The sequence below is a fragment of the Scyliorhinus canicula genome, chromosome 1 (genome assembly GCF_902713615.1).
Source record: "Scyliorhinus canicula chromosome 1, sScyCan1.1, whole genome shotgun sequence".
NCBI lineage: Eukaryota > Metazoa > Chordata > Chondrichthyes > Carcharhiniformes > Scyliorhinidae > Scyliorhinus > Scyliorhinus canicula.
This window is the reverse complement of record NC_052146.1, coordinates 100,068,134-100,094,688: the sequence shown is the minus strand read 5'-3', so window position 1 is coordinate 100,094,688 and position 26,555 is coordinate 100,068,134. Positions and strand designations below refer to the sequence as shown.

The following is a 26,555-nucleotide window of genomic DNA, read 5'->3' as shown; positions in this document are numbered from 1 at the left end:
GTTTTTATTGGGTTTTTGAACAAGGTATAATTACCATTATGTACACAGAATAAGAAACATATATATATATATACACATATTTAGAGGAGAAGGGCACACCCCAACATTAAAGAAATATAATAAAATATGAAATAGAATAACTGGTGGGGTATTGTGCACCAGCTCGACAGCGGCAGCTCTGTACATCTGGCAAAATTACCCACACCATGTAAGTAGGCAACTGCCTGCGGGGGGGGGGGGGGGGGGGGGAGGGACACACACACATTTGGGTGCCGGGGAGAAAATCACAGTGTGCGATATTTGGCTGTGCTGTGTGTTGTTGTCGCCCACCCTTCCCGGACGGGTCTCGCTGCCGTCCCACGCTCGCCACCGCTTCTCCCGCTCCTCCCATCCTCCATCTCCATTTTCCTCGTTCCCCGCTCCTGGAGGTGTCATGCACGTTTTGGCATCCCGTGCCCTCCCTCCAGCTCCCGCTTCCCTGCCCCCATCCCACCCCGCCGGCCCTCCTCTCCCGTCCCCCCGTCCCCCACTCCACGATTCATCTCCCTCTCCTCAGGTTTAGCTGTCTTTCCCCCCTCCCCCCACCATGGTTCGCCCCTCCCTCCTCAGGTTTAACCCCCCCCCCCCCCTCCCAGTCCATCTCTCCCCTCCATGCCCCGGCTACCTTCCCCCGATTCCCGACCATTATCCCCTGATTCTTGACCACCCGGCTTCCTCTTGTTCGTTGGCCACAAACAGGTCCCGGAACAGTTGCGTGAATGGCTCCCACGTTCTGTGGAAGCCGTCGTCTGACCCTCAGAAGGCGAATTTGATTTTCTCCATTTGGAGAGATTCCGAGAGGTCGGACAGCCAGTCTGCAGCTCTGGGTGGTGCTGCTGACCGCCAGCCAAACAGGATTCTACGGCGGGCGATCAGGGAGGCAAAGGCAAGGGCGTCCGCCCTCCTCCCCAGGAATAGATCTGGCTGGTCCGAGACCCCGAAGACCGCCACTTTCGGGCATGGCTCCACCCTCACCCCCACCACTTTGGACATGGCCTCGAAGAAGGCTATCCAGTACTCCACGAGTCTGGGGCAAGACCAGAACATGTGGGTGTGGTTGGCCGGGCCTCTTTTGCACCGTTCACATCTGTCCTCCACCTCCGGGAAGAACCTACTCATACGGGTTCTTGTTAAGTGGGCTCTATGTACCACTTTTAGCTGCGTCAGGCTGAGCCTTGCGCACATGGCGGTGGAGTTGACCCTATGCAGTGACTCGCCCCCAGAGTCCCCACCCTATCTCAATCCCCAGGTCCTCCTCCCATTTCTTTCTTGTTGCGTCCAGTACGGCGTCGGTCCTTTCTACCAGTCGGTCATACATGTCGCTACAGTTCCCTACATCTAGGATACTTGCGTCCAGTAGGTCTTCCAGTAGTGTCTGTCGTGGGGACGTCCTTGTCTCCTCTCGTAAGAAGTTTTTGAGTTGCAGATACCTTAGATCGTTCCCCCTGGCTAGCCGAAGTTTCTCTGTCAGTTCGTCCAGTGTTGCGATCCTGCCGTCCATGTATAGGTCCCTGACTGTCAATGTCCCTCCGTCCTGCCTCCACCTTTTGAAGGTGGCGTCAGTCAGTGCAGGTGTGAACCTATGGTTGTTGCAGATGGGGGCTTTGTCCGACATTTTGGTCAGGCCAAATTGCTGCCGCAGTTTGTTCCAGGATTGGAGGGTGGCAGTCACCACCGGGCTGCTGGAGTGTTTTTTGGGTGGGGATGGGAGTGCTGCCGTGGCGAGGGCCCGGAGGGAGGTCTCCATGCAGGAGGCCTCCTCCGCGCGCACCCACTCAGCCTCTGGCTCCTGGATCCATCCCCTTACTCGCTCGGCTGTTGCCGCCCAGTGGTAGAATTGTAGGTTTGGGAGGGCTAGCCCCCCCTGGATTTTGTTTTTTGTTGGACCTTCTTTGGGATCCTAGCATTTTTACCCCCCCATACGAACGCCATGATTAGTTTGTCCAGCGCTTTGAAAAAGGCCTTGGGGATGTAGATCGGGATGTAAACAGGAAGAGGAACCTGCCAGTACGTTCATTTTGATCGTCTGGACTCTCCCCGCGAGGGAGAGTGGGAGTGTGTTCCATCTTTGCAGGTCCTTTTTTACTTCCTCCATCAGACTGGTGAGGTTCCATTTGTGGATCCCTTTCCAGTCATGGGCTATTTGGATCCCCAGGTAGCGGAATTTGTGTCGGGCTTGTTTGAACGGCAGCCCCTTTAGCGCTGCCCCCCCCCCCCCCCTCTCCCGCCTTGCGGGTGTACTGGGAAGATCTCGCTTTTGCTCATGTTGAGTTTGTAGCCCGAGAAGGCTCCAAACTCTTTCAGGAGCGTGATGATTCCGTCCATGCTGCTCTGTGGGTCCGAGATGTACAGGAGCAGGTCATCTGCATAGAGTGAGACTCTGTGCTCTCTGCCTCCCCTTCGGATCCCGTTCCAACTTTTTGCTGCCCTGAGCGCGATTGCATGCAGTGCAATCGCAGGGCAAACAGCAGCGGGGACAGTGGGCATCTTTGTCTGGTGCCCCTGTGCTGCTGGACGTATTGGGAGTTGGTATTGTTGATCCGTACGCTCGCCATGGGAGCGTTGTATAGGAGCTTTATCCAAGAGGTGAACCGCTCCAGTACCTCTATGAGGTATTTCCATTCGACTCTGTCGAAGGCCTTTTCTGCGTCCAGGGAGATGATCACCTCTTGTGTTCTCTCCCCGGAGGGGTTCATTATCACGTTCAGCAGGCGCCTGATGTTCGACGTAAGCTGTCTACCTTTGACGAAGCCCATCTGGTCCTTTGTGACCACCTCAGGTACACAGTCTTCACGCCTTTTGGCTAGGATTTTGGCCAGTATTTTGGCATCTGCGTTCAGCAGTGAGATGGGTCTGTATGACCCACATTCCGTTGGGTCTTTGTCTTTCTTAGGTATCAGCGAGATTGAGGCCTGTGCTAGCGTGAGTGGCAGTGTGCCCCTAGCTAGCGAGTCTGTGAATATCTCCCGCAAGTGCGGGGCCAGCGCTGTCGCAAATTTTTTGTAGAAGTCCGCCGGGAATCCATTCGGTCCCGGCGCCTTCCCCGTCTACATGGAGGTAATGCTGTCCATGATCCCTCCCACTGCTAGTGGTGCTTCCAGATCCCGTTTTCTGCCCTCCCCCACGACTGGAATGTCCAGTCCATCAAGGAACCGTTTCTTCCCAGCCTCCCCCCTTGGGGGCTCTGAGGTGTACAGCTCTTGGTAGAAGGCCTTGAAGGTTTTGTTAATCTTCTCTGGTTCTGATTCCAACGTGCCTTCGGTACCCCTGATTTGCGCAATTTCTCTGCTGGCTGCCTGCTTTCTCAGCTGGTGTGCCAACAGGCGGCTGGCTTTGTCTCCGTGTTCGTACAGGGTCCCGCACGCATGGCGGAGTTGGTGCACTGCTTCCCTGGTGGAGAGCAGGTCAAAGTTCCTTTGTCGTTCTTTCCTCTCCACCAGGAGCTCTACGGTCGGGGCCTCGGAGTATTTACGGTCTGCCTCCAGTATGGAGTCGATCAGCTGCTGCCTAGCCACCCTTTCCTCCCTATCTCTGCGCTTTGAAGGCGATGATTTCCCCTCTTAGTACGGCGTTTAGCGCTTCCCAGAATGTGGAGGGTCCCCGTTTTGGTTGTTCTCCCTGTTCACTGCTGTGGCCCGCACTATCCTTTCGCTGAAGGCCTTGTCAGCTAGTAAGGCACCGTCCAACCTCCATGTGGGGCGCTGGGCCCTTCCCGTCTCTAGCCGCACGTCAATGTAATGTGGAGCGTGGTCTGATATCACAATTACGGAGTATTCCACTTTGTCTCTCCCTGGAAGCACCATTTTCCCCACCACAAAGAAGTCAATTCTGGTGTATACGTTGTGTACTGGGGAGAAGAAGGAGAATTCTTTCTCCCCCGGGTGGGCAAATCTCCAGGGGTCCACTGTTCCCATCTGCTCCATAAAGTGACTGAGTTCCCTTGCCATCCTTGAGGTTTTCCCCGTTTTGGGGTTTGATCTGTCCGTCTTTGGATCCTGTACACAGTTGAATTCCCCCCCCCATGATTAGTCTATGCGTCGCTATGTCCGGGATTTCTGCCATTGTCTTTTTGATGAAACTCATGTCGTCCCAGTTGGGTGCGTACACGTTGACTAGAACTACCGGTGCCCCATCCAGGGCCCCGCTGACCATGACATACCGCCCCCCTGGGTCTGTAACCGTCTTTGTCGCCCTAAACATTGTCCTCTTGCCGATCAGGATCGCCACCCCCCTGGCCCTTGTCCCATAGCAGGAATGGTAGGTTTGTCCCACCCAACCCTTTCTTACCCGCAGTCGGCCCTGCTCCATCAGGTGCGTCTCTTGGAGGAAGACTATGTCGGCCCTCATATTTCTGAGGTGGGTGAGGACTCTGGATCTCTTCACTGGGCCGTTAAGTCCCCTTACGTTCCAGGTGACTATCCTGGTGGGGGGGCTTCTGCCCCCTCGCTCCTGTGGGATTAACCATACTTATCTGGTGGACGCGCCCCTGCCCTCTGGGGTTTCCCTTTGTTAGGGGGCCGTCCAGGATGGCCGCTGTCGCTGCTCACCCCATGCGGTCGGGTCTCTGTGCTCCGGGGTTTCCCCTTGTCCTGGGGGCACCCGCCATGGCCGTCCACTGTGTGTCTGCCACGCGGGTAGTCCCCTGCGCTCTGTGGGCCCCCTTTGCCCAAAGACCGTACTGGGTGGGTACTTGCAGCGGTTCCTTGTTTTCGAGCCCCTTTGTAGCCCTGTTCCTTTTCTAGCCTCTTTTGTCCCTCCTTCCCTGCATCCCCCCCCCCCCCCCCCCGGTCTCTCGCTCCCTATGTTCCCCCCCCCCCCGGTCTCTCCCTTTTCCCTCCTTCCCCGTATACCCCTCCTTTGCCCCTCTTTCCCCTATTCCTGTCCCCGTTTGCTCTCCCGACTTTGCCGGGTGCTCCCCCCCCCCCATCCCCTGCCTGGCGCCTTCCCCCCTGTTGGGGGTGCGCTGCGGCCCTGCTTTGTTGCGTGCCCCCGGCGCTAGCTTTCCTGCTAGTACGGTGGCCGCCCTCTCGGGGGTTACTGTCTCGCTTCTCCCCTGCCTGGCCTGATTTTCTGCCCGCTCTTCCCCCATCCTACCCTGTACCCCTCTCGCCTGCTCTCCCTTCTCCATTGCTCTCGTTCCCTCGTGCTGGGGCTTGGCCTCCCACCTGGAGCGGTCCCTCGGGCAGTGGTTTGTTCTTTGCTCTGGGTGTTCCTGACGGGGTGGGGTGGCCTGGCATTGCCCCCCCCCCCCCCCCCCCCCCCCCCTGTCGGCGTGTCATTGGCCCTTGCCAGGGGCCCCTCGTCCCTACCCTCGCTGGTTGTTTTCCAGCCCGTGTTCCTCGACGAACCTATTTGCCTCAGCGGGGGCTGTAAAGAAATATTCCCTGTTTTGGTATGTGACCCAGAGTTTCGCTGGGTACAGCATACCAAAACGCACTCTGCTCCTGTGGAGAGCTGCTTTCGCTCTATTGAACTCAGCCCATCTCCTAGTTATATCTGCCCCAAGATCCTCATAGATTCGAATGGCGTGCCCTTCCCATTTGCAAGCTCTATTTTTCCTGGCCCAGCGCAGGATTGTCTCCCTATCCTGGTACCGGTGCAGTTTAGCTATAACTGCTCTTGGGTGTTCCCCTGCCTTGGGCTTCGGGTGCAGCGACCAATGTGCTCTGTCCATTTCCGGTGGATTGGGGAAAGTTTCCCTCCCCACTAAGTTGCCCAGCATCTCAGCCACGTATGCTGTGGGGTTTCTACCCTCGCTCCCCTCTGGCAGGCCTACTATCCTGACATTTTGCCTTCTCAAGCGGTTTTCCTGGTCGTCTACTCTGCCCTTCAGGCTCCCCTGTGTTGCGCCCAGTCTCGTCACCTCCTTCTCCAGGGCCGTGACCCGGTCGCTCACGTCAGTCGCTGCTTTCTCCAGCTCCTTAATGGTCGCCTCCTAGGCTTCCAGTTCCTCTCCTTGGGCATCCAATATCTCCTCTAGTCTGGTCAGGGCCTGCTGCACCCCTGACATGGCCCTGGCTACTGCTGCCTGCACTGCGGCCTCTATTTCTGCCTTCACCTCTGCCTTGTTTACCTGCTGATGCTCCCTCAGCGCCTCGGTAAAGGCTGCCTTCCAGTTCCAGCTCCCCCCTGGCCCCGGGGAAGAGGGCACCTGTCGGTCCAGCTCTTTTCGATGCGGCGATACTTCCGTTCCGCCGCTTCGCGAGCTGATTCGCTCGCCTGAGCTAGCTCGCCCCTTGCCCCATCTGCCTCTGGTGCCCCTTCTCCCTCTGCTTTGGCTCCCTTCTGCCATTTTTTCCTCCCCCTTCCCTTTCTTCTTTTCTTCTCCCCTTGTTTTTCTTTTCCGCACCCTATTTTTATTTTTTTGTCTCTTCCCTTTTTCTTCCCTCCTCCCTCCTTTCCTTTGCTACTTTATTTTTCCCCTTTTATACAACTCCTCTTAGGTGGGCTTGTTTTGGATGGGAAACAAAAGTGCAAAAATATATATATATATATTTCCCCCTGCCCTCTCTTTAACAGTTTTCTTTTGGGTTTTGTTTTTGTAAATGTTATTTTTTTCTTCCTTTCCCCTCACTCACCCAGGGTAGACAGAGAGAGAGAGAGAGAGGCTTCTGGTTCAGAGTCTCTTTGTTCCTGCCTCGTGATGGTCACTGCCGGCTGGGGGGGGGGGGGGGGGGGGCGGGGGGAGGGGAGTTGGGTCGGTCCCCGCTGCTCCGTCCGGATCGCCGCTCGTCGTACCCCACGCTATCCCGGTGGGGGTGTTTAGGTCGCTGGTCGCTCCTCCGTTCCCTCCTCTCCGCAGGCTGGGCCCGGCTTCGGACCGGGCCGCTGCCGCTCCACTCCTGGCCTGCGCTCTGCTGCTGCCGCCGGACCGCTCCGCCGCCGAGGATCCTCTGCCGGCAGTTTCGTTTGTAAGGGGGGGGATTTCCTTCTCTGCTCTGCTCTCCCCACTGCTGAGATAAAGGCCCCAACCTCATCACCCTGCGGGAGCCCCTTTCCATGTGACCGCTCCGCTCGCTGCCCGGAAGTCGAATCCCAATGTCTGTGTTTTGACCAGCCACAGGGAGTGGGCGTGATTCTCCGGCCTAGTTACACTCTCGCTCAAGTGAAATGAGGCCGGTAAATAGCGGGAGACCAAAAACGAGAACTGCACCACGCACCAGTTTGCGATGCAACCGGCCCGCTCCCTTACATGAAATCAGGATCTTGCCGAAGCGTGGCAAGAAACCAATTATCACCACTTACGCCCCATTTCCATATGATTAACGAGAGCCACCCCTTATCCAATGGCCTCCCGTCATTCATCGGCTTCCCCGCAATTGGTCACGTTGGTGCTGATTAGTACTCTTTGAAAATTGTGAACCTGGTGGAAGGGAGCCGAGGAGGTGAGTAGCCATCTTTGCTCACAGGCAAAGAGCCCGGGGGCGCTGGGCTTGCCGTCCCAGTGCTCGTCAGGGGTTGAGGAACCCTCAGCTGAGGGTGAGGGACCCTTCGCAGGGGTGGGCTGCATTGGGAGAGCAACCGCGCGTAGCACCACCATGGGTCGTGTGTACTTGTTCCTGTGGCAACCCTTGTCCCTGCCTGTCTGCCCCACCGACCACCCATAATCCCCACCGACTGCCGAGGCGTCAGGCCGTGCGGCTGAAGGCTATCGCTAATAGGGAATTGGCAATCGTGGTTAAGTGAACACTTTACACAATCCAAGCGCATCCCCGTGGGTGGGCAGGGTGAGAGTCATTGCCTAGCATCCCAATCACACCTTGATGCATGGACACTGTACCTGAACACTGCGGAGGCAACACCACACACGCAATAGCCATTATCCGAACACCCAGAGGATGGGACACAGATCCGGAGACATGGAAACGGCCGGAGGGTGGGAGAGTGCCACAGGGAGATGGACTAAGGGTTCGGAGGTCGGCCCGCATTGCGGAAGAAATTGACAGAGGTATTATACTGATTGTGCACAAAGTTGTTTATTGTGTTTGACAATTCACCACTCTCCAAATGGTGCTGCCCCCTCCCCTGGGCCCTCGGTGATCTTCGATGTGCTTTTCCCCCGAGCTCTACCACTATGTCTAGGTGTGTCCCCAGGATGCACATCTGAGGTGGAGGCAACCAGCTGCTTACCTCATCCCATGGCCTTCAATGCTCCTGGCAGGCTTCCTCTGGGGGCTCTGAGGCCGGAGGGCCCTGGCTCACTTGTCGGCAGCACATGCACAGCTGTGCTGCCCTGTCCCATCTGCTGGCTGTGAGATGTGACCTCATCAGAGGCGTGGAACTCAGGGGTAGCTGGTGGCCACAATCGCCACTCCATGGGACAGGTCCAGGTTGGAACTCAGTGCCCCCTCTTCCTGGTCGATGCCCATAGGACCCTGGGGTTAACCTTGGGACGGAGGAGCAGCTGGTTCGAGCCCCGGTTGTCCCTGCATCATCTGGCTCTGCCAGTCCTGGCGGTTCCCCAATGCTTGCACCATGGTGTTGACGCCCTCAGCGATGGTCCTCAGTGACTGGGACATGCTCTGCAGTGCCTCGGCAATGCCCAGCTGCAACTAGACATGCTCCGCAGCGCCTCGGCCATTCCCATCTGAGAGCACCAGGCTCTCCACTGCGACCTGCACCCTTGCAATGTTGGCCTTGGTGCCACGCATTGCCGGCGACATCTCCTGCGCCCGTAACCTCTGACTCTCCTAAACGCGCCTGTGGATTTGCTGGAGTGTCACTGACATCTCCTCTTCCCCGGCATCAGGCTGGGACCCAGTTGGTTCCTGGGATCCAGCAGGCCTCTGACTACTGTCTCACCTGGGAGTTTTGCCTCCACCAGCAGCTGTGTAGTGCTCACTGGATTGTGTCCCCAAAGCCTGACCACTAACATTTCCCAACGAGGTGCGTGTATCTGCGCAGGTGGAGGGTGGGGATAACAGCTGCGATGCGGCTAGTACGGTGGCATCCTTGGAGCTCTCCTCTGAGGTGGTCTCTTGGGAGGATGGAGAGGGTGCCGCCAGGGATGGGCCGGCGCCATCGACTGGAGAACCTGTGGAAGATCAGACATGTGGTCAGTGGGGAGGATGGATCTGTCAGCAAGGCAATAATAACTCACGTTTGACAGGTCCTCCAGGTAGAGCCTGGTGGTTCCTCACCTCTGCAGTGCCCGCCAGCCTCCATATTGGTGACCGCACTGTCCTCGGCAACACCGGCCACCTCCAGGGCCCGCTCTTCGAAGGTGGTGAAGATCCTGATCATCTCAGACACAAAGATAGCATCGTCAGCCATGCGTGTGGTTCACAGTGATGGGAAGGAGGGGGTTGTAAAGGAAGGGTTGGGAGGTTGAGGGGGTGGAGGAAGGGTTGGGGGGGTTGAAAGGAGAGGGGGTTTGGATGCTCCCAAGGTGAGGGGGGAGAGAGATCTCAGGGGGGTGGGAGGTGTGGTTGAGGGGGGGGCTGGGTGTTGGTGTCTACTCACTCGTGTTGCCTGGTGTAGGCCATTGACCTCCCTGCACTAGAGGCTAATCGTCCTGGTCACACTCCCTGAGCTCACTGCCTCCGCCACCTTGTCCCAGGCAGCACTGACTGTACTATAGCTAATCCTCCTGGACCCTCTGGGGAACAGGACATCTCTCTTGGACTTCACAGCGTCTAACCTTAATCAATTTAACCCACCCTCCCACCTTGTTACTTAGACATGCATGCGCACACAGACACACACATGGGTGTGAACTCTTGAATGCATGTGTATGTTTATTATTTTTATAAGATTGGGTATTAAGTACAATAAATACAATTTCCTTCTCTTTCAAAATGTACAAGAAAACCTGTCTCTGTGTCTTTTACTGTCACCGCACTTAAACCGTTAAACACTCAGAATTTGCAAAATCTTATAAAAAACATGTTACAGCCAACCAAGAGCTGGAAAGCGAGGGGAGCCATTCTCCCACTTCTCACCTGATCAAAACAGCTGTTCACAAACTGTGAGATTCTGTGCAATGTAAGAACAAAGATTAATCACAAGTCATAGAAATTACAGTGCAGAAGGAGGCCATTCGGCCTATTGAATCTACACCGGCTCTTGGGAAGAGCACCCACTTAAGCCCGCACCTCCACACCAACCCGTAAACCAGTAACCTCACCTAACCTGAGGCAATTTATCATGGCCAATCCACCGAACCTGCACATCTTTGGACTGTGGGAGGAAACCGGAGCACCTGGAGGAAACCCACACAGACACGGGGAGAACGTGCAGACTCCGCACAGAGAGTGACCCAAGCCAGGAATCCAAACTGGGACACTGGAGTTGTGATGCAACTGTGCTAACCACTGTGCTACCATGCCGCCCACTGAAGACCGGTAATTTTATAGATGCAACGTATTTCAAAAAGGGTTATTTTTGTTTAATACTTTTGTCAAAATTTCATTGTAGCAAATTTCAACTTCAGCAGAAGCTCCCATTTGCTGGGGAAGTGCCTGGTTAGGATATTAAACCCTGTAAAAAGGATGTTATTTTCATTGAACAGAACAATTTGTAATGGACTGATTTTGATATTTGTAGATTATGAGTTCAGCAATAAAAGTGCATATAACTAATTAGCTTGGTTTGAAGAACTTGCGTACTCGCATAATTGACAGAAACAAATTATTTTTAATGCAGCATTTGATTCTATCTACCCTTCTTGTTTTCACTTTTTCATACAGTATGGAGAAATTAAATAATCTTTATCTTTATTGTCACAAGTAGGTTTACATTAACACTGCAATGAAGTTACTGTGAAAAGCCCCAAGTCGCCACTTTCCGGTGCCTGTTCGGGTACACGGGGAGAATTCTGAATATCCAAATTATCTAACAGCACGTCTTTCGGGACCTGTGGGAGGAAACCAGAGCACCCGGAGGAAACCCACAAAGACACGGGGAGAACATGAAGACCCCTCACAGACAGTGACCCAAGTCGGGAATCGAACCTGGGACCCTGGCGATGTGAAGCAGCAGTGCTAACCACTGTGCCTCCGTGCCACCCATGCGGCCACATAAGCGCATATGCAAACATTTACAGCCAAATTTGCGACTGTAGGAGAAAAGTGCTTCTATTAATGTACAAATTTAAGTTGGACTGTTGTACTGACAGAAAATATTTAAAAACATTTAAAATATTTTAAAATATTTTTTGCTGCCCTTCCTACAAACAGAAAGTTCCAAGACCACGTCTCGCTCTAAATGGTGTTGGAGGCAAGAGTGCTACAGAGATCCTGCGACATTTAGAGTGAGTAACAAGACTGCAGGAGACAGCATTGCCAAATTGAATTGATGATGTGAATTTTAGAATATGGGATTACCAATGGGTTAATCTAAAGGTTGTACTCTTTGAATGAGCCTGAAAGGAATGCACAAAGGAAAGTTACTCATGCATTTGTGAATTGGACCCTAGCAGTGAGCCTAACAGTTTTTTGTATTGAAACTTTTATTCACTGACCCCCACTGATGGGGGTCACCTTTGTGTTCTGTGTTTCATTATAGGCTGTTGTCTTACTCCAGTCACCATCACAGCTTCCTTCCCCACCCCAGTCATTATTAATGCTCACATTTTGCTTGACAAACACTCGGACTCTTTCCTCTCTAGCAATCCATTCAAGCTGCAGATTTGCAATTCAATTGCCCTGTAATTAATCAAAAATTGCAGCAAAAATGCTGTAACTGGTCAGACTTCTGTGCAACTAAACAGTGTACCTACATCAAGATAACATTAAAGAAAAATACTGCAGATGCTGGAATCTGAAACTAAAACAGAAAATCTCAGCAGATCTGACCACATCTATGGGGAGAGAACGGAGCTAACCTTTTGTGACTGGTTGATTGTTTGTCAATGCTAGAGAGACCTGGAAATAGGATGAGATTTATACTGCTGGAGGAGGAGATGGTGGGTGGGTGGCGGTGGGGGGGGGATATAGGATGGAGGGCTAGATAGAAGGCCAGTGATACGTGGAGATTGACAGAGATGTTGTGGACAAAAAGACAAAGGGTGCGATTCTGCAGCCTCATTGTGCCCTCGCTCAAGCGAAACTAGGCCGGTGAATAGCGGGACAGGTCAAAAACAAGAACCGCGTTAGGCGCCAAACAGTTTGCAATGCAATCGGCATGCTCTCGTAGGCAAAAGCGGAATCTCGCCATAGCAAGGTAAGAAACCAATTATCACCACTTAAGCTCTATTTCCATATAATTGATGGGAACCACCCCTTATCCGTGATTCACAGCCTCCCGAGGAAGTGGTTACGATGGCTCCTTTTGAAAAACATGAACCTGGCAACGGTGCTTCTGTGAGGAGCCAAGGTAGTAAGTAGCCATCTTTGCGCACAGGGGCACTGGACTTGCCACCACACTGCACAGCGGGGGATGGAGGATCCTCGGCTGGGAGGGACCCCTCTGCAGGGGTGGCCGCCATGGGCGGGTGGGGGGGAGGCGCTGCAGGGGCAACCACACACAGCACCACCATGCCAACCCCTGATCGTGTGTATCCATTCCTGGGACACTCCTTGTCCCTGCACGTCTGCCCCACCGACTACCCATAGCCCCCACCAACTGCCGAGGCCTCTGGCTGTGCAGCTGAAGGCTATTGCTAATTGGGAATTGGCAATCTTGGTTAAGTGAGCGCTTCACACAATCCAATGGATTCCCATGAGTGGGCGGACCATGTGGCATGAAGGAGTCGTTGCCTAGCATCCCAATCAGACTGATGCCTGGACACTGTGTCTGAACACGCAGCAGCCAACATCCGAACACCGAGGGGATGGGAAACAGCTCTGGGGATATGTCCATGGCTGGAGGGTAGGTGAGTGCCATGGGGAGGGGACCAGTGCTGGTCCAGGTGACGTTGTGATCGGGTGTCTGGGGTACAGAGTCTGGGATACAGTGAGGGGAGTGCATAGACAGGGCATTCCAGGTTTGGGGGGGGGGGGGGGGGGGGGGGATCTTTGGCGGAATGGAGGGGCCCGTGGTGGATGCCATCGCTGTTTGTCAGTCTCCCTCTCCCGTTGCCTTACAGCTATGGCAAGAATTTTGGATCCAGCAGAACTTGCCCTCGTGGTGCTGCTGCAAGCTGGGAGGTCAGACGCTGGAGATGGCTGTGGTGGCAACGTCAGCAGATCTCAAGGCGGCGGACCATGTGCCAGACCACGCCCCACACCCTGAGGACCAGGCCGCCCATCAGGCCAGGGAGGGAGCTAGAAGGGGAGTCCCGCAACAGCCCAGGGTGTACATGTGTCGCTGGTTGTTTGAACAGATGACGGACAGCGCGTGCCACAGGAGGCTCCGCCTCACCAAGGAGACAGCGACACGTGTTCGATGTCCTCGTGAATTTGGCACCACATGGAGGAGGAGGACACCCACTCTCTCTGGCCGTCAAGGTCACCACAGCCCTGGGAGGAAGAGCTAGGGGAAGACATTGAGGATGGAACGTGGTTGGACGCCCTGGAGAGGGTGAACTCGTCCTCTTCTTGCGCACGGCTCAGCTTAATTCAGCTGAAGGTGCAGCATAGGGCGCACATGACAGGGGCCAGGATGAGCCGGTTCTTTGGAGGGGAAGACAGGTGCGGGAGGTGTTTGGGAGGCCCAGCGAACCACACCCATATGTTTTGGGCATGTCCGGCCTTGGAGGGGTTTTGGAAGGGGGGTGGCGGGGACTTTGTCTGAAGTGGTCGGGTCTAGGGTCAGGCCGGGCTGGGGGCTCGCGATATTTGGGGTAGCTTCGGAGCCGGGAGTGCAGGAGGTGAGAGAGGCCGGCATTCTGGCCTTTGCGTCTCTAGTAGCCCGGCGCAGGATTCTGTTACAGTGGTTAACTATTCAATTGTCATTGAATAGCGTTGCCAGCCTTTCTGGGCCGAGCGCTGGGAACCTTGCTGCAGTTCCCACTCGCAACCACACTTAGAAATCTTTCTGTAGAATCGCGCCCGAAGGAAATGTAAGTGGTGGTGACCTTCTGTAATTACCCAGCATTTTCTATTTTTGTATCTGCATCAAAAGTCAACTAATACCTAATTTACCTTTCAGGTGGTTTTCAATGGTAAAGGTACCATTGTAAGTACTTTTGTAACATTAATGACATGATGATTTTGCTCACAGAGGTACTGAAATATCCAAGGACAGGATGGGATGTTTTGCTGTCTGCCAGCAGCAGGGAAAATGGTTAGTTCCTGCACAGCACTCGGATCCAGCCCACAGCGGCTTTGATGTCCGCTCAGGCGTCCTTTCCCCCTAAAAGCATTGAAAGTCAGAAGACACAATAATAGAAATAAGATGATAATTTATAACATGTGCGTGCATAATTATTACATTGAATTAACTCTGCGGTAAAACCTGGTAGAATTCAACACGGCACCACAGGAGCACTGCATTTAAAACGGTTCCACAATCGGCAAACCGTGTCTCAATGTGAAATACACTGAGAACAAATTTCAAATCTGGTCTAAGGTCCTGTCTTTTTAGATTGTGGTCATGAGTCAAATAATCAAAGGGACTCGAGCTCTTTATCATGTTGAATCGCCCTGCAGAGACTTCCCCGTTTGACTCCAATCCCAAATAGGTTTATAAGAACATAAGAACTAGCAGCAGGAGTAGGCCATCTGGCCCCTCGAGCCTGCTCCGCCATTCAATGAGATCATGGCTGATCTTTTGTGGACTCAGTTCCACTTTCCGGCCCGAACACCATAACCCTTAATCCTTTTATTCTTCAAAAAACTATCTATCTTTACCTTAAAAACATTAATGAAGACTTCCGGTTGCGGCTATGACCAGCTAAGTCGCACGTTTGGCTGCTCCTGTTAGGAAGGTGTTTTCGGGCCGATTGGAGGGCCCCTAACGGCGCTGGAACGGCAATTCCCGGTGGGGGAAGGTTCCCAGAGGAGAACCCCGTCAAATTTATGGTCGTCACCCGAAGTGGGGCAGGAAAAAAAGCGGCAGCAGCTCCCCGAAAAAAGCGGGGGAAGAAATCCAAAATGGCGGCCGGCGGCGCACCCGAGGACTGGAGGAAATGGGCGGAGGAGCAGCAGGCCGCTCTCCTGCGCTTCTTCACGGAGCTGAAAGTGGAGCTGCTGGAGTCGATGAACGCGACGACCACCAGGCTGATGGGGGCACAGGCGACCCAAGAGGCGTCAATTCGGGAGCTGCAGCAGGAGATGACTGTGAGGGAGGAGGAGGCCACGGTCCTCGTGGAAAAGGTGGAGGTGCACGAGGCACTCCACCTGAGATGGCAAAACCGATTGGAGGAGATGGATACCCGCATGAGGCGGAAAAACCTGAGGATCCTGGGCCTGGCAGAAGGGCTGGAGGGGTCGGACCTCCAGGGGTATGTGGCAGAAATGCTGGGCTCACTGATGGGGGCAGGGGCCGTCCCTTCGCCCCTGGAATTGGAGGAGGCCTACAGAGTAATGGCCAGGAAACCAAGAGCAAACGAACCCCCGAGGGCGGTGCTGGTTCGGTTCCAGCGATTCAGTGACCGGGAGAGGGTGCTGAGGTGGGCCAAGAGAGAGAGGAGCAGCAAATGGGAGAACTCGACGGTGAGGATCTTTCAGGACTGGAGTGCGGAGGTGGCAAAGCGGCGGGGCCCGGTTCAACCGGACGAAGGCGGTGCTGCATGCCAAGAGAATTAGATTCGGGATGCTGCAGCCAGCGCGCTTGTGGGTGACCTACAAGGACCAGCACCACTATTTCGAGTCCCCGGAGGAGGCGTGGGCCTTTGTCCAGGAAGAAAAGCTGGACTCGAACTAGAACCAGGGGATACTTGGCGGTCGTTGCCGCTCTGGTACTTTAAGCTGGACACGTGGCTTTCTGTTGGTTGGATTTTCACTTGGCCGTATTTTTGGACCCTTTTTGTTCTCTATACCAGTTTTTTCTCTCTTTTTCCTGTTATTTATAATGTTATGGTGGGAGGGCGGGGTGGGGGGGGAGTGCTGGGGGTATGTGTTTCTTGTGGGGTTTTGGTTGTTTTGTATTTATCGGTGGGAGATCGGGGACAGGGGTGGAACTGAAGATGGAGGGGCGGGGAGGGGCAGGGCGAAAGCGCGGGCTTTCCTCTGGTTTCCCGCGCACGGGGCAGAGGAGGGAGGGGGGTGGGAGTAAGGGGCGTGGTCAGCAATGGCTCCCTTTCCCGCGCTGGAGCGGGGTCAAGGAGGGGTGGTAAGGGGGGGGACGTCCCCCATGCCGGGAGGAGCCGGAGTGTGGCAGGGGCAGCCGGGTCAGCGTAAACCAGCTGACTCACGGAAGTACTATGGAGGGTGCGTCGCGGCTAGGAAGGGTCCTAGCCTGGGGGGGGAGGGGGGTGGGGGGGGGGGGGGGGGGGGAGGGGGGGAGGGGGGGGCCACCGGGTTGCTGCTGAAAAGGCCAGGGAGGAGAAGTTGAGGACTGGAGGGGTGGGGGGGGGGGCGCCATCGCCATGGGGAGCGGGTCAGAAAGGGAGGGCTGACTCGGGGCGAGCAGGTGACAGGATATGGCTAGTCGGCGGGGGAAAGGGGCGGGCTGCCCTTCGACCCGGCTGATCACTTGGAATGTGAGGGGGCTGAATGGGCCGGTCAAGAGAACGAGAGTAATCTCGCATTTGAAGGGGCTGAAGGCGGATGTAGCAATGCTACAAGAGACCCATTTGAAGGTGGCGGACCAGGCCCGCCTGAGAAGGGGGTGGGTGGGACAAGTGTTCCACTCAGGACTGGACGTAAAGAACCGAGGGGTGGCGATCCTGGTAGGGAAGAGGGTGTCGTTCGTGGCGGCGGAGGTGGTGGCGGATAAAGAGGGTAGCTATGTCATGGTGAAGGGTAGGCTGCAGGGGGAGAAAGTGGTGATGGTTAACGTGTATGCCCCGAACTGGGACGACGCTGGCTTCATGAGGCGCCTACTGGGCCTCATTCCGGACCTGGAGGCAGGGGGCCTGATCATGGGGGGGGACTTCAACACAGTGCTGGACCCCGTGTTGGACAGATCGAGTTCAAGGACGCGTAGGAGGCCGGCAGCGGCAGAAGTGTTAAAGGGGTTTATGGAGCAGATGGGGGGGGTGGACCCCTGGAGGTTTGGGAGGCCGAGGGCGAGGGAGTATTCCTTTTTCTCCCATGTCCACAGAGTCTATTCTAGAATTGACTTTTTTGTATTAAGCAGGGGACTGATCCCGAAAGTACGGGAAGTGGAGTACTCGGCCATAGCGGTCTCAGACCACGCGCCACACTGGGTAGATTTGGAAATGGGAGAGGTGCGAGACCAGCGTCCGCTGTGGCGTCTGGATGTGGGGTTGCTGGCGGATGAGGAGGTGTGTAAGAGGGTCCGGAAGAGCATTGAGAGATATCTGGACATTAATGACACGGGGGAGGTGCAGGTGGGGATGGTATGGGAGGCCCTGAAGGCGGTGATCCGGGGGGAGCTGATCTCCATACGGGCACATAGGGAAAGGAGGGAGAGACAGGAGAGGGAGAGGCTGGTGGGGGAGCTTCTGGACGTGGATAGGAAATATGCGGAGGCACCAGAGGAGGGGCTGCTGGGGGAACGGCGTAGTTTGCAGGCTAAGTTTGACCTGTTGACCACCAGAAAGGCGGAGACACAGTGGAGAAGGGCGCAGGGCGCGGTTTATGAGTATGGGGAGAAGGCGAGTAGGATGCTGGCGCATCAGCTCCGCAAGCGGGATGCGGCTAGAGAAATTGGGGGAGTAAGGGAGAGGGGTGGGAACATAGTGCAGAAGGGGCCAGAAGTAAATGGGGTTTTCAGAGACTTCTATAAGGAACTGTATCGGTCAGAGCCGTCGACGAGGGGAGGGGGGATGGAGGGCTTCTCGAACAAACTGAGGTTCCCCAAGGTCCAAGAGGAGCTGGTAGAGGGGCTGGGGGCGCAGATAGGGCTAGAGGAGCTAGTCAAGGGGATTGGGCATATGCAGTCGGGGAAGGCGCCGGGGCCAGACGGGTTCCCGGTGGAATTTTACAAAAAATATGCTGATCTGGTGGGCCCTGTGCTGGTGCGAGCCTTCAACGAGGCATGGGAGGGGGGGGGCTCTGCCCCCGACAATGTCGCAGGCACTGATCTCTCTGATCTTGAAGCGGGATAAGGACCCCGTGCAGTGTGGGTCATATAGGCCTATCTCGCTCCTGAATGTGGACGCCAAGCTGCTGGCAAAGATCCTGGCTACCAGGATAGAGGATTGTGTGCCAGGGGTGATACACGAGGACCAGACGGGTTTTGTGAAAGGGCGGCAGCTTAATACGAACGTGCGGAGACTGCTAAACGTCATCATGATGCCGGCAGTGGAGGGGGAGGCGGAGATAGTGGTGGCATTGGACGCGGAGAAAGCATTCGATAGGGTGGAGTGGAAGTACCTGTGGGAGACGCTGGAGCGGTTTGGATTTGGGGAGGGATTTATTAAATGGGTGAAGCTGCTATATTCGGCCCCGACGGCAAGTGTAGTGACGAATGGTAGGAGATCGGAGTATTTTGGACTCCACCGGGGGACCAGACAGGGGTGCCCCTTGTCCCCCCTGCTCTTCGCACTGGCAATTGAACCGTTGGCGATGGCACTGAGGGGCTCAGGGGGGTGGAGAGGGCTGACAAGGGGTGGGGAGGAGCACCGGGTATCGCTATACGCGGACGACCTGCTGCTATACGTGGCAGACCCAGAAGGGGGAATGCCGGAGGTGATGGAACTGCTAGCAGAATTCGGGGACTTTTCGGGGTACAAGCTAAACCTGGGTAAGAGTGAGGTATTTGTGATACACCCAGGGGACCAGGAAGAGGGAATCGGGAGACTCCCGTTGAAGAGAGCAGGAAAGAGTTTTAGATATTTAGGGGTGCAGGTGGCAAGGAACTGGGGGACTCCCCACAAGTTGAACTTCTCTAGGCTAGTGGAACAGATGGAGGAGGAATTTAAAAGGTGGGACATGGTGCCGCTGTCGCTGGCGGGCAGAGTGCAGTCCGTTAAAATGATGGTCCTCCCAAGGTTTTTGTTTTTATTTCAGTGCTTGCCCATCTTCCTCCCTAGGGCCTTCTTCAAAAAGGTGACGAGCAGCATCATGAGCTACGTGTGGGCGCACGGCACCCCAAGGGTGAGGAGGGTCTTCTTGGAGCGGAGTAGGGAGAGTGGAGGGCTGGCATTACCCAACCTTTCGGGGTATTACTGGGCGGCTAATGTGTCGATGGTGCGCAAGTGGATGATGGAAGGGGAGGGGGCAGCTTGGAAACGAATGGAGAGGGCGTCCTGTGGCAACATAAGCCTGGGGGCCCTAGTAACGGCGCCATGGCCGCTCCCTCCCACGAGGTACACCACGAGCCCGGTGGTGGCGGCCACCCTCAAGATCTGGGGGCAGTGGAGGCGACACAGGGGGGAAGTGGGAGGTCTGATGGAGGCACCGTTAAGAGGGAACCATAGATTCATCCCGGGGAACATGGACGGGGGATTTCAGAGCTGGCACAGGGTGGGCATCAGGCAGCTGAAGGATCTGTTTGTAGATGGGAGGTTTGCGAGCCTGAGAGAGCTGGATGAGAAATTCGGGCTCCCCCCGGGAAACGTGTTTCGACATTTGCAGGTGAAGGCATTTGCTAGCCGCCAGGTGGAAGGGTTCCCCTTGCTCCCCAGCAGGGGGGCGAGCGATAGGGTACTCTCGGGGGTCTGGGTCGGAGGGGGGAGGATATCGGACATATACAAAGTAATGCAGGAGGCTGAGGAGGCATCAGTAGAGGAGTTGAAAGCCAAGTGGGAGGGGGAGCTGGGAGAGCAGATAGAGGATGGGACATGGGCTGATGCCCTGGAGAGGGTTAATTCTTCCTCCTCGTGTGCGAGGCTTAGCCTCATTCAATTTAAGGTGCTACATAGAGCCCATATGACGGGGACAAGGATGAGTCGGTTCTTTGGGGGTGAGGACAGATGTGTCAGGTGTTCGGGAAGTCCAGCGAACCATGTCCATATGTTTTGGGCATGTCCGGCACTGGAGGAGTTCTGGAAGGGGGTGGCAAGGACGGTGTCGAGGGTGGTGGGATCCAGGGTCAAACCAGGATGGGGACTAGCGATCTTTGGGGTTGGGGTGGAGCCGGGGGTACAGGAGGCGAGAGAGGCCGGAATACTGGCCTTTGCGTCCCTAGTTGCACGAAGAAGGATACTGATACAGTGGAAGGACGCGAGGCCTCCAAGCGTGGAAACTTGGATTAATGACATGGCAAGCTTTATCCAGTTGGAAAGGGTCAAATTCGCCCTGAGAGGGTCGGTACAAGGGTTCTTCAGGCGGTGGCAGCCTTTCCTCGACTTTTTGGCTCAAAGATAGGGTGCAGAGGTCGCAGCAGCAGCAACCCGGGGGGGGGGGGGGGGGGGCAACAACGGGGGTGGTGGGTTATTTAAGGTTGTAATGCGGACAAATTTGTTCGCAGTTCATGTGTGATGTTAATTGTTGCTTTGTTTGTTTTTTGGGGGGGGGGGAGGGGGGGGGAGGGACAGCGCGCGCGGGGGGTCGGGCGGGGGGGGATATCTGTTAAGAGGGAATATTGTGTAATAGTCTATGGTTAGGGGGGGTAAGTATTTTCATGTAAAAAATCTCTTCAATAAAAATTATTTAAAAAAAAAAAAACATTAATGAAAGAGCCTCAACTGCTTCACTGGGCAAGGAATTCCATAGATTCACAACCCTTTGGGTGAATAGGTTCCTCCTAAACTCAGTCCTAAATCTACTTCCCCTTATTTTGAGGCTATGCCCCCTAGTTCTGCTTTCAACCGCCAGTGGAAACAACCTGCCCGCATCTATCCTATCTATTCCCTTCATAATTTTTAATGTTTCTATAAGATCCCCCCTCATCCTTCTAAATTCAAACAAGTACAGTCCCAGTCTACTCAACCTCTCCTCAAAATCCAACCCCTTCAGCTCTGGGATTAACCTAGTGAATCTCCTCTGCACACCCTCCAGTGCCAGTATGTCCTTTGTCAAGTAAGGAGACCAAAACTGAACACAATACTCCAGGTGTGGCCTCACTAACACCTTATACAATTGCAACATAACCTCCCTAGTCTTAAACTCCATCCCTCTAGCAATGAAGGACAAAATTCCATTTGCCTTCTTAATCACCTGTTGCACCTGTAAACCAACTTTCTGTGACTCATGCACCAGCACACTCAGGTCCCTCTGCACAGCGGCATGCTTTAATATTTTATTGTTTAAATAATAATCCCGTTTGCTGTTATTCCTACCAAAATGGATAATCTCACATTTGTCAACATTGTATTCCATCTGCCAGACCCGAGCCCATTCACTTAACCGATCCAAATCCCTCTGCAGACTTCCAGTATCCTCTGCACTTTTCGCTTTACCACTCATCTTAGTGTCATCTGCAAACTTGGACACATTGCCCTTGGTCCCCCAACTCCAAATCATCTATGTAAATTGTGAACAATTGTGGGCCCAACACGGATCCCTGAGGGACACCACTAGCTACTGATTGCCAACCAGAGAAATACCCATTAATCCCCACTCTTTGCTTTCTATTAATTAACCAATCCTCTATCCATGCTACTACTTTACTCTTAATGCCATGCATATTTATCTTATGCAGCAAAATTTTGTGTGGCACCTTGTCAAAGGCTTTCTGGAATTCCAGATATACCACATCCATTGGCTCCCTGTTATCTACTGCACTGGTAATGTCCTCAAAACATTCCACTAAATTAGTTAGGCACAACCTGCCCTTTATGAACCCATGCTGCGTCTGCCCAATGGGACAATTTCTATCCAGATGCCTCGCTATTTCTTCCTTGATGATAGATTCCAGCATCTTCCCTACTACCGAAGTTAAGCTAACTGGCCTATAATTTCCCGCTCTCTGCCTACCTCCATTTTTAAACTGGTGTCACGTTTGCTAATTTCCAATCCACCGGGACTACCCCAGAGTCTAGTGAATTTTGGTAAATCATCATTAGTGCATCTGCAATTTCCCTAGCCATCTCTTTTAGCACTCTGGGATGCATTCCATCAGGGCCAGGAGACTTGTCTACCTTTAGCCCCATTAGCTTGCCCATCACTACCTCCTGAGTGATAACAATCCTTTCAAGGTCCTCACCTGTCATAGCCTCATTTCTATCAGTCGTGGCATGTTATTTGTGTCTTCCACTGTGAAGACCGACCCAAAAAACCTGTTCAGTTCCTCAGCCATTTCCTCATCTCCCATTATTAAAACTCCCTTCTCATCCTCTAAAGGACCAATATTTACCTAAGCTACTCTTTTTTGTTTTATATAATTGTAAAAACTTTTACTGTCTGTTTTTATATTCTGAGCAAGTTTACTCTCATGTTTACTGAATGTTCCTCCTGCAGAATGTGGGAGGAAAGGGTCACCTCGAGTGTACCTGCTGACTACATCTGCGGGAAGTGCACCCAACTCCAGCTCCTCGAGAACCGCGTTAGGGACCTGGAGCTGGAGCTGGATGAACTTCGGATCATTCGGGAGGCGGAGGGGGTTATTGAGAGGAGTTATAGGGAGGTAGTCACACCTCAGGTAAAAGAAGAAGGTAGATGGGTTACCGTCAGGGGAGGGAGAGGGAACCGGCAGGCAGTGCAGGGATCCCCTGTGGTCGTTCCCCTCTATAACAAGTATACCGTTTTGGATACTGTTACGGGGGACGACTTACCAGGGGTAAGCAATGGGGAACAGGTCTCTGGCACAGATTCTGTCCCTGTTGCTCAGAAGGGAAGGGAGAAGAGGAACAGAGCACTTGTCATTGGGGACTCCATAGTTAGAGGAACAGACAGGAGGTTCTGTGGGAACGAAAGAGACTCACGGTTGGTGTGTTGCCTCCCAGGTGCCAGGGTTCGTGATGTCTCTGATCGTGTTTTTGGGATCCTTAAGGGGGAGGGGGAGCAGCCCCAAGTCGTGGTCCACATAGGTACCAACGACATAGGTAGGAAGAGAGATGGGGATTTGAGACAGAAATTCAGGGAGCTAGGGTGGAAGCTGAGAGCTGGAACAAACAGAGTTGTTATCTCTGGGTTGTTACCCGTGCCACGTGCTAGCGAAGTGAGAAATAAGGAGAGAGAGGAGTTGAAAACGTGGCTACAGGGATGGTGCAGGAGGGAGGGTTTTGGTTTCCTGGATAATTGGGGCTCATTCTGGGGTAGGTGGGACCTCTACAAACAGGATGGTCTTCACCTGAATCAGAGGGGTACCAATATCCTGGGGGGGAGATTTGCTAGTGCTCTTCGGGGGGGTTTAAACTAATTCAGCAGGGGGATGGGAACCTAAATTATAGTCCCAGTGTACAGGATGTTGAGAGTAGTGAGGTCAGGGATAGGGTTAAAAGTTCGAAAGAGGGCACTGGCAAGCAAGACGCTGGTTTGAAGTGTGTCTACTTCAACGCCAGGAGCATCCGGAATAAGGTGGGTGAGCTTGCAGCATGGGTTTTACCTGGGATCTCGATGTTGTGGCGATTTCGGAGACATGGGTAGAGCAGAGACAGGAATGGTTGTTGCAGGTTCCAGGATTTAGATGTTTTTGTAAGAACAGAGAAGATGGTAAAAGAGGGGGGTGTGTGGCATTGTTAATCAAGGAAAGTATTATGGCGGCAGAAAGGACGTTTGAGGACTCGTCTACTGAGGTAGTATGGGCCGAGGTTAGGGACAGGAGAGGAGAGGTCACCCTGTTGGGAGTTGTCTATAGACCTCCGAATAGTTCCAGAGATGTAGAGGAAAGGATTGCAAAGATGATTCTCGTCAGGAGCGAGAGTAACAGGGTAGTTGTTATGGGGGACTTTAACTTTCCAAATATTGACAGGAAATACTATAGTTCGAGTACTATAGATGTGTCAGTTTTTGTGCAGTGTGTGCAGGAGAGTTTTCTGACACAGTTTGTAGACAGGCCAACAAGGGGCGAGGCCACATTGGATTTGGTACTGGGTAATGAACCCGGCCAGGTGTTAGATTTAGATGTAGGTGAGCACTTTGGTGATAGTGATCACAATTCGGTTATGTTTACTTTAGCAATGGGCAGGGATAGGTATATACCGCAAGGCAAGAATTATAGCTGGGGGAAAGGCAATTATGATGCTGTTCGGAAGATTTAGGATGTATAGGGTGGGGAAGGAAACTGCAGGGAATGGGTACAATCGAAATGTGGAGCTTTTTCAAGGAACAGCTACTGCGTGTCCTTGATAAGTATGTACCTGTCAGGCTGGGAGGAAGCTGTCGAGCAAGGGAACCGTGGTTTACTAAGGAGGTTGAAGCACTTGTGAAGAGGAAGAAGAAGGCTTATGTTAGGATGAGACATGAAGGCTCAGTTAGGGCACTTGAGAGTTACAAGTTAGCCAGGAAGGACCTAAAGGGAGAGTTAAGAAGAGCGAGGAGAGGACACGAAAAGTTGTTGGCGGATAGGATCAAGGAAAACCCTAAGGCTTTCTATAGGTATATCAGGAACAAAAGAATGACTAGAGTAAGATTAGGGCCAATCAAGGATAGTAGTGGAAAGTTGTGTGTGGAATCAGAGGAGATAGGGGAAGCGTTAAATGGATATTTTTCATCAGTGTTTACACTGGAGAAAGACAATGTTGTCGAGGACAATACTCAGGTTCAGTCGACCAGGCTAGATGGAATTGAGGTTCATAAGGAGGAGGTGTTAGCAATTTTGGAAAGTGTAAAAATAGATAAGTCCCCTTGGCCAGATGGGATTTATCCTAGGATTCTCTGGGAAGCCAGGGAGGAGATTGCAGAGCCTTTGTCCTTGATCTTTATGTCGTCTTTGTCGACAGGAATAGTGCCGGAAGACTCTAGGATAGCAAATGTTGTCTCCTTGTTCAAAAAGGGGAGTAGAGACAACCCTGGTAATTATAGACCTGTGAGCCTTACTTCGGTTGTGGGTAAAATGTTGGAAAAGGTTATAAGAGATAGGGTTTATAATCATCTTGAAAAGAACAAGTTGATTAGCGATAGTCAACACGGTTTTGTGAAGGGTAGGTCGTGCCTCACAAACCTTATTGAGTTTTTTGAGAAGGTGACCAAACAGGTGGATGAGGGTAAAGCGGTTGATGTGGTATATATGGATTTCAGTAAGGCGTTTGATAAGGTTCCACACGGTAGGCTATTGCAGAAAATAAGGAAGTATGGGATTGAAGGTGATTTAGCGGTTTGGATCAGTAATTGGCTAGCTGAAAGAAGACAGAGGGTGGTGGTTGATGGCAAATGTTCATCCTGGAGTTCAGTTACTAGTGGTGTACTGCAAGGATCTGTTTTAGGGCCACTGCTGTTTGTCATTTTTATAAATGACCTGGAAGAGGGTGCAGAAGGGTGGGTTAGTAAGTTTGCAGATGACACGAAGGTCGGTGGAGTTGTAGATAGTGCTGAGGGATGTTATAGGATACAGAGCGAGATAGATAAGCTGCAGAGCTGGGCTGAGAGGTGGCAGATGGAGTTTAATGCGGAAAAGTGTGAGGTGGTTCACTTTGGAAGGAGTAACAGGAATGCAGAGTACTGGGCTAATGGCAAGATTCTTGGTAGTGTAGATGAACAGAGAGATCTCGGCATCCAGGTACATAAATCCCTGAAAGTTGCCACCCAGGTTAATAGGACTTTTAAGAAGGCATATGGTGCGCTAGCCTTTATCAGTAGGGGGATTGAGTTTCGGAGCCACAAGGTCATGCTGCAGCTGTACATAACTCTGGTGCGGCCGCTCCTGGAGTACTGCGTGCAGTTCTGGTCACCACATTATAGGAAGGATGTGGAAGCTTTGGAAAGGGTTCAGAGGAGATTTACTAGGATGTTGCCTGGTATGGAGGGAAGGTCTTACGAGGAAAGGCTCAGGGACTTGAGGTTGTTTTCGTTAGAGAGGAGAAGGCTGAGAGGTGACTTAATAGCGACATACAAGATAGTCAGAGGGTTTGGTAGGGTGGACAGTGAGAGTCTCTTTCCTCGGATGGTGATGACCAACACGAGGGGACATAGCTTTAAATTGAGGGGTAGTAGATATAGGACAGATGTCAGAGACAGTTTCTTTACTCAGAGAGTAGTAAGGGTGTGGAACGCCCTGCCTGCAACAGTAGTAGACTCGCCAACTTTAAGGGCATTTAAGTGGTCACTGGATAGACATATGGATGAAAATGGAATAGTGTAGGTCAGATAGGCTTCAGATGGTTTCACAGGTCGGCGTAACATCAAGGGCCGAAGGGCCCATACTGCGCCGTAATGTTCTATGTTCATACTCTATCTTACTCTTCTTTGTAGCTTTTTTGTAGCTTTCTGTTGCCCCCTAAAGATTTCCCAGTCCTCTAGTCGCCCACCAATCTTTGCCACTTTACATGCTTTTTCCTTCAATTTGATACTCTCCCTTATTTCCTTAGATATCCACGGTCGATTTTCCCTCTTTCTACCGTCCTTCCTTTTTGTTGGTATAAACCTTTGCTGAGCACTGTGAAAAATCGCTTGGAAGGTTCTCCACTGTTCCTCAACTGTTCCACCATAAAGTCTTTGCTCCCAGTCTACCTTAGCTAGTTTTTCTCTCATCCCATTGTAATCTCCTTTGCTTAAACACAAAACACTAGTATTTGATTTTAC

At 53.1% G+C, this 26,555-nt stretch overlaps 1 protein-coding gene across 9 annotated transcripts in view; it reads left to right on the top strand.

Moving 5' to 3' along the window:
• mecr (mitochondrial trans-2-enoyl-CoA reductase) overlaps positions 1-26,555 on the top strand; it is a 361,687-nt gene that overhangs the window by 179,765 nt on the left and 155,367 nt on the right. For 5 of the 9 annotated variants that reach the window (XR_005460537.1, XM_038796363.1, XM_038796361.1 and 2 more), the window contains one exon: positions 11,217-11,290. The exons of the other annotated variants lie outside the window; for them this stretch is intronic. Coding sequence is in view for 4 of the 5 variants with exons in the window: in XM_038796363.1 (XP_038652291.1) it covers positions 11,217-11,290 (74 nt within the window). In the remaining variant the exon portion in view is untranslated. The remainder of the gene's footprint in view (positions 1-11,216; positions 11,291-26,555) is intronic. 9 annotated transcript variants of the gene reach the window in all.